The sequence below is a fragment of the Lactuca serriola genome, chromosome 9 (assembly GCF_051521515.1).
Source record: "Lactuca serriola cultivar US96UC23 chromosome 9, Lser_US96UC23_V15, whole genome shotgun sequence".
Lineage (NCBI taxonomy): Eukaryota > Viridiplantae > Streptophyta > Magnoliopsida > Asterales > Asteraceae > Lactuca > Lactuca serriola.
In genome coordinates this window covers 22,168,362-22,176,241 of record NC_136416.1, presented here as the reverse complement: position 1 = coordinate 22,176,241, position 7,880 = coordinate 22,168,362, and the positions used below count along the sequence as shown (strand labels likewise).

At 35.9% G+C, this 7,880-nt stretch overlaps 1 protein-coding gene across 2 annotated transcripts; it reads left to right on the top strand.

Moving 5' to 3' along the window:
- The first annotated feature begins 2,622 nt into the window (after window positions 1–2,622).
- On the top strand, window positions 2,623–7,880 carry LOC145073704 (uncharacterized). 2 transcript variants are annotated; one of them, XM_079020216.1, is made up of 9 exons: window positions 2,623–2,905; window positions 3,514–3,902; window positions 3,993–4,415; window positions 4,480–4,627; window positions 4,730–4,971; window positions 5,049–5,968; window positions 6,047–6,390; window positions 6,478–6,626; window positions 6,718–6,913. In XM_079020216.1, exons 2-9 carry the CDS (start codon window positions 3,633–3,635, stop codon window positions 6,760–6,762), a joined length of 2,541 nt encoding a protein of 846 aa, XP_078876342.1. In that variant the 5' UTR covers window positions 2,623–2,905; window positions 3,514–3,632; the 3' UTR covers window positions 6,763–6,913. The 2 variants fall into 2 exon arrangements, with proteins under 2 accessions (XP_078876342.1, XP_078876341.1); XM_079020215.1 differs by adding an exon at window positions 7,086–7,880 and having other exon boundaries at window positions 2,627–2,905; window positions 6,478–6,950.

The following is a 7,880-nucleotide window of genomic DNA, read 5'->3' as shown; positions in this document are numbered from 1 at the left end:
CAGGTGTTACAGTGCTAGCAAGAAGGTGGAGTTTGCAACACAAACCCCACACAAATTTGTGATAAATGAGGAACAACATGGTGGAATGGAACAATATAGACGCGAGGAATCCATTGAACAACCCAAGGAAGAAGTGTCTAGTGATGCTGATGTCATGAAAGATAACTTGAAAAACTTATGGAGAATGAGTTTGTGATGAACGATTTAAGAGCTGAAAAGAAGATAGTAAGGATGGAGATTCAGAAGGATAGAAGAGCAAGATAATTATACATTTCTCACTATATTGAGAAAGTCTTGCGGTCGTTCTATTGTGATTAGTCCAGACTTTTTGGTACTCCTTTGGCGGTTTGAGACAATCAGGGGAAAGGTCACTTGGAGTGGTTAAGTGGATCTTGCTACACTTAAAGGGAACATTTGATGTTTGTCTGGTGTATGGTGCTAATGCACATCATACAGACTTGGTTGGATCGATAGACTCAGACCATGAATATGATCTGAATATAAGAAGATCATTAGCGATTGGTCTCGTTCAGAGTCTTATTTTGAAGGTGGAGAAACCTATCGTGGTTTATGACAGGTTTTGCATTCAAAATTCTGGTACCAAGGAGAATATAGAAGACATGTTGACAAGGTCTTTTTCTAAAGAAAAGTTCAAGCTTTGCTTGGACTTGGTTGGTGTTTACAGGAGTTAGGTCCCTTCGGGGATGGATGACAGGAAATGAAAGGAAGCTCTTGGTTTAAGGTGGAGTTCGGAGGATATTCAAGTCAAGGCAAAGATTGTTAAATGTGAATTGAGCATTTGGAACACTCTGTTGACACACTTGGATATGATGACATATTTGGATATGGTGCCACACTTAGATAGGATGAAACTCTTGGATATGGTGACACACTTGGATACGATGGAAACACTTGGATATGGTGGCACTCTTGGATATAATGGCACACTTGGATACGATGGCACACTTTGAGAAACACTTTGCATAGGAGGTGCCACCAAGTGACAATGTGCCACTTAATGGCACCTGATGTACTGTTATGGCACCTCAGAGACGTTCTATGCATAGGAGGTGCCACCAAGTGTGAATGTGTACTCAATGTCACACTTATCGTCATGACACCTCGATGATGTGCCATGCACTGGAGGTTCCACTAAGTTACAAGGTGTGCCATACAATGGCACATGATGCGTGAGTGGTGCATTGTTGGTGCCAATGTAACGTCTCTTAAGGATGAAGGTTACATAAGCGGCTGCATGTCAGATTGTGATTGGTTGACACTTTTCATGGGCCTATGGGTTAATGAGCCAAGCTCATTAGGGTTTTAGGTTTGATCTCTAGTCTATAAATAAGGATGTTTGCTAGTCATTTGAAAAATGTCTTTGTATCCTTAGTGAGTAGGTCAAATCTCTGTTGGTTGTACTTGTAATATTTGTTTGAGAACTTTGTAAATAAAAATACTCCCTCCTACCCGTGGACATATATAGGTCACCTCGACCGAACCACATACATACTGTGTCTTTATATGCTTTTTGGTTTCGTGTGTTATCCGCGTTACTTTCGAACAATGATCATCATCTATTGACAAGTGACATTAGATTTGTTATGATTGTTAAAAAGTATCATTTGGTTTCCTTATAATTTAAATTTGAAGTCATAAATATATTGATTACACATAAAATATTCAATACCAGATACAATAACGAAATAAGAAAGGTAAAGCCTATCCCCAGTAGCGGTGACATAATTGATTAGACAACCATGTTGTTGTTTACTACACTATTAATTATTGATTACATTGACGCTATTCCATAAGATAAACTCTGGAGTTGTTGATGATATATCACTCAATCAAGAAATTAGTGAAGAATAAGATATGTTCAATGAGATAGTTCTATCACATGAATCAAGGTTAACTGAGGAAAAAAATTATGATCACATGTTAGTATTTAGTTGTCACACCACATTGATTTAAAGAATAATTCTTAGATTTTTTTTTATTTAACGAATGAGTGTAAATTTGCATAATTTCTAGTATCTATGAAAAATCTATTTAACCGAAAAGTGTAATTAATTCAAGCCAATTTCAAAAAAATGGACCACAACACAAACATACAACTTAGTTAGGGTGCTTTTGCCTTTTGGTCCAAAACTCCCGTTTCTTCACTATACTTTGTCCGTACATAACCATAATCATCTATCGACACGTACCACCTTTATCAACGATGTTTGTTGTTTTGATCTTTAAATTTTGATTTTTTATATACATGTTTTCTTTCTTTTTAGTCTTTGGTTTGTATGTTTGATCTTTGTTTTGTATTTTTGTATTTATGCTTTCCACTTTATGATTCTATTTTGATGTTGATTTGTTTGATATTTTTATCATTACTGTGTTTCTTTTTAATGTCGATATTTTGTTTTCAAATTTCAATCTAGTCTTTGTCATGATCTTTGTAACATGGTTTGCTTTTGTTCATTTGAATGGGTTTTTGTTTTCATTCTTTGATTTTGATTTTTTAATATGTAATATAATCAAATATTTAAATTTAAAATATATAATACAACTTTAGATAATGGTTATTTATAAAAAAGAATGTAATTTTTTTCATCGACAGGACAAAGTATGTAAATTTGAAACCCTTAAAAATATACCAAAAATCTTTTATCTTCTTCTTGTGAGAACATAAAAAAAGAAATAGAGACGGTTGACTGAATCAACGATCGGAATCTGATGACACCAGTGTGACTTGTGAGCGTCATCGGACGACGGAGATGGTAAACGCTGTTCCTGGAGCACCGGCGGTGAACATCATTACGCCGCCCTATGATGAAGAAATTGGATTATATTTGCGAACCATGGAAATGTGTTTCAATTCCGATCTTAATTCCAATCACTGCTCTTTCAGGTTAGGCATTTCAGTTTTAGTGTGTATTCTACTCTCTATTTCAAACCATATCCGAAATCGGAGTCGTAATTTTGATTTTCAAGAATAAGTCTCCAATGTTTGTCATGTTATGCTTCCACTAGCTCTAAGAACTTGTACGGTATAACCTACTGTTCGATAAGGACGAATTTGACTAGCATTCGAATTCTGTCTAAGAGATAGAGTATTCTGTTCTTCCAAAAAGGACAAGTATATAGTCTCGAAAGGGCCCTCCATTTTGAGAGGCGACAAAATCGACCAATCGAATGAAATTGCAAGAAAACGATAAAAACAAAATCGTTAAAAGAACTGACCAAATTGCAAGAAAACAACAAAAACACAATCCTTTAAGAATTACATATATAATAGTATTCTGTGATACGAACACAAGACCAAACGCTATTACAAGGCAAATTTGTGAGTTCTGTTAGCAGTAAAAACAAAATAAAGAATCAGAACACTCGTCTAGGTAAAAAAATAACGTAGAGCAGGAGGCAACATTGTAACAAAGCACAACTTTTTTGTCCAAATTACATATGTTAAATAATGTCCAAGGCCGCTTAATTTAATTGTTTTGAATCTCTGTTCAGATTCTTGCCACCCTTTAACTACATTAAGACGGCCTGCAGTATGCAAGAAGCTTGTTATATATACATGTCGAAATGTATGGAGCACAAAGCATTTATGGTTCTGAGTTTTATCTCTGTAAATGGAGAATGGTGGCATAAAGGAGTGTTATCCAGGTTTTGGTGAGGAAGATGAAGATGATTATGATGCTATTGTTGTGGGGTCTGGATATGGAGGCTCTGTTGCTGCTTATAGGATGTCCATGGCGGGAATAAAGGTGTGTTTGCTTGAAAAAGGTCGGAAATGGGAAGCTCAAGATTTTCCTACAGATAGTTTGAGATTGTTATCCTCTGTTAGATTTGAAAACAAAAGCTTGAAGTTTGGCTTAGGCCCAAAAGATGCATTGTTTCAGGTCTCTGTTTCTCTCCATGTGTGATTATTCAATCCAATGGTCCAATTTTTGATCTGATTACTAAAAACATACATTTTTCCATGGTTTCAGATACATACAGAACATGATTCTTTAGCAGCAACTGTTTGTGGACTTGGTGGTGGTTCACTAGTGAATGCTGGTGTAATGCTGCCAACACCTGTGCGAGCAAAAAGAAACCCAAAATGGCCAAAAGAATGGGAGTCGAATTGGAAGTCATGTGAAGCCTCTGCTTCCTCCATGCTTAACATACAAAACGTTCCTGTGAAATTTTCTAATGCTAAAACTATGGAGAAATTAATGGTTGGTGATGAGTTCAAAGAAACTAGTACTTCTTTAAAGGTGAGTATAAATTTTGATGTAGAAGAACAGGGAACTCATCTTAAAACACCTAAAGAAATCGGAAGCTGCATAGCTTGTGGAAACTGTCTTTCTGGTTGTACTTACAATGCAAAAAATTCCACTGACAAGAATTATTTGTTCTCAGCTGTTGAGGTATGTAGTAAGTTATACTTTTGTATTATGATTATTATCAGGCTTAAATTTTCTTTTGATGCAGGCAGGATGTAGTATAAAAACAGATTGTGAAGTTAAGTATGTGGTGAAAAACCCTAATGACACAAATACACATAGGAAACGAGCACGTAGGTGGCTTGTTTATCTTAATGAGACTGATTATCTACAATCTGATTTTGTTATTCTATCAGGTATATGAAACTGGTATTAGAATATTAGATTGAGGTATATTTTCATGCATCTTATCATTATACTCTGAAATGTTTTCTTATTGGTGTTTTACTATTTGTTAGCTGGAGTGTTTGGGACCACTGATTTGCTATTCCGTTCACAAACTAGAGGATTAGAGCTCTCAAGCAGGCTTGGTGAAGGGTTCAGCTGTAATGGCAACAATGTTGCTTGTCTTGCTGGATGCACAACACCACTAGCTGCTTATGGATTACACAAAGAGCAATTCTCCAAAATACCCTTTCAAGAACGCCCTGGGCCCGCCATTTCTAAGTCTTACACTTCCTCTTTGGGGTTCACAATTCAGGTTTTTCTCATTCTTCTTTTGGTTTTCTTGAAACATAAAAGTTTTCCATAATAAAAAGTTCTCATGTTTTGGATCAGAGTGCAGTGTTGCCAACAGCTTATCCATACTTGATATTTAAAGGGGTTTCAACGTATGGTTGGCCAACTGGGTTCTGGTTTCTACATGGAGTTATAGACAAACTGAAGCATTCTTTTGGTATAAAGAGCACTCAAGCAATGGCTTTAAATGTCATGGGGTATGATGAGAGTGATGGAAAAATCACATTCGATAAAAGAAAAGACAAAATAAGATTCTCCCCACCAAATGATCCCTTGCTTCCACGAAAAATCATTTCCTTCCAAAAACTAACAAAAAAACTAAGAGGGATACTCTTCATGTCTAGATACAGAAGCACCTCAGTTCATCTTCTAGGTGGATGCAATGCTTCTTCAGATCATTTTAATGGAGTTTGTAACTCAAATGGTCAGGTTTTCGATTCCCACTCACCTTCCTCTGTCCACTCGGGTCTTTATGTTTGTGATGCCTCTTTAATCCCTTGCTCTATAGGGGTAAATCCGTCTCTTACTATTGCCACTGCATCTGAGCATGTAAGCAGACACCTCATCCAAGATATTATCAATACTTATGTGGGAAAAGATTCCATTGATGAAAGAGATGATAAAAGCTGTGGATCAATACGTTCTTGGAAGGTAGAAGAGAAATCAAGATTTGGTGTTCGGTTTACAGAGGTTATGAAAGGGCATATTAATGGAATGCCTTGTGTTGCTTATCTTAAACTGAAAATGAGTGCGAAAACAACAAAAGGAAATCTGGTTTTTGGAAAATCTCATCCACTTATGAGAGGAATAGTAGGTGGATATCTCAATTTCAATTCTGTAGAGAAGGATAGATTATATGTAATCGATGGAGAAGTGGATTTATGTGAAGTCGACATAAGAACTCCTTACACACAGTTCATGCATTATCGCCTCCTTCTTGCAGCTTCTTCTGGTTCAAGGTTCAATCTTTATTCATGTTTTCAGTTGACATCTTTATAAAGTTCAAGAGTTAAAAAGTTTACTACATTTTGATGCAGATATGTTCTTGAAGGAAAAAAGGTAATGAACCCTTTTCTCCTAGGACTTTACGGATGGAAAGAGTCAACAACACTGCAAGTGACATTCAAGAAAGTCAAGAACAATAATCCAAGTGAAGAAATGGTAGATTTAAAAGGAGTGCTTCATGTATCCACGTTTGCACTCATGAGGAGTCTGATTAGTATGAAAGGAAACAACAAAATGAAGTTTGTGTTGCTTTTATTACAATCTATCTTTAGAACATATGTCATGCAAAAACCTAGAGGGAGTTTCATGGGTTTCCCTCATGTAGAACTCATGGATAGGCCTTATCCTAGCAGTACCCTTCATGAGATAAGAACAGGTATATATACATTTCCCATAAAGATTAATCTCTTAAAAACTTAAAGAATGTAAAAAATCATTAATAGGGTTTTCTTGATTTATGTAGAGGATGGATTTGTAATTGGTTGCAGACAATGGAAGATCAAAATGGATGATTCTTGGAGGTTTGAAAGAGAGAAAAATCCATATCCAGTGCTACTTCTTAATGGGCATTCCACTGAGAGTTTTTGTCTTCCTACCGAGTCAAATGATTTGGTAAGAACACTTCTTGACAAAGGACATGAAACATGGCTTCTTCAAACAAGGCTACACCCTCTTAATTCTTCAAATTCCTTCACTTTTGAAGATATTAGCAGATTCGATATTCCAGCAGCCATTGATAAAATCTTGAAATTGAATGACAAGTCCACAAAGATTCATGTGATAGCACATTGTGTTGGAGGCTTAGCCATTCACATGGCTATAATGGGAGGCCATGTTTCTGCAACAAGAATCGCTTCACTCTCTTGCACTAATTCATCCATGTTCTTCAAGCTCACACCTTTTTCAACTTTCAAGATGTGGCTTCCTCTAATCCCGGTAAATACTAAATATACACAAAAATCATCGTCTTTTGTCACTTTTTTAATAAGGGTTTTTTTTTTTTTTTTTTTTTTTTTTTTTTTTTTTTTTTTTATAAATATAGTAAGTAATAATACACCTATACACTTTCAGATAACAATGATGATATTAGGAAAAAACTCCATCCTTCCTATACTCAAAACTACAAAAGAAAGTATGAATCACAAACTGTTAAAGTCCATAGCTCGTTTCATCCCACGTTATGAGAGATGCAATTGTGAGGAATGTGAAGTATTTTCTGGCATATTTGGGAACACATTTTGGCATGAAAACGTAACACAAACTCTTCACAGTTGGATGAATGAGAAAAGTAATTCGAGTCTTCCCATGTCTGCTTTTCCACACCTTAGAAAGATATGTAACACAGGGTTCATAGTTGATAGTAAAGGAAACAACTCATATTTAATTCATGCTGAGAGAATGAGTCTTCCAACACTTTACATATCGGGTGGAAGGACTCTTCTTGTGACACGTGAGACTTCTTGGCTTGGAAACAAGTATATGAAGTTGCATCATCCTAATCTTAGACATGAGAGGGTGGTTGTTGATGGATTTGGGCATTCTGATCTTTTGATTGGAGAAGAATCTTGTAAGAAAGTTTTTCCTCATATACTCTCTCATATTGGGTTGGCTGAAAAGGAGGAAAATCTTGAAGATAATGGAAAGGATTACAAGTGTTTTAGTGGAGATGATCGGTTTGAGGATGGAGAATTGGTGTTTGTGGGTTGGGTCTCTTCTTCTATCACTATTTGGTTCCTCTTGTTTTTGGTTGCTTTATGTTTGGTAATTATGTGTTGAACATTTGTGATTGTTGTAGTTCAAATCAATTGTATTCGTACATAAGCCAGACAGTCAGTCTCTGTGTTTACCTGCAAAATTCTTATTTTA

What these genes read in the sequence shown, in the direction of transcription:
- LOC145073704 (XM_079020215.1), top strand. Translation starts at nt 3,633, where the DNA reads ATGGAGAATGGTGGCATAAAGGAGTGTTATCCAGGTTTTGGTGAGGAA. An exon ending in CAAAAGATGCATTGTTTCAG is followed by an intron (nt 3,903 to 3,992) that starts GTCTCTGTTTCT and finishes CCATGGTTTCAG; the next exon opens with ATACATACAGAACATGATTC. An exon ending in ATTTGTTCTCAGCTGTTGAG is followed by an intron (nt 4,416 to 4,479) that starts GTATGTAGTAAG and finishes CTTTTGATGCAG; the next exon opens with GCAGGATGTAGTATAAAAAC.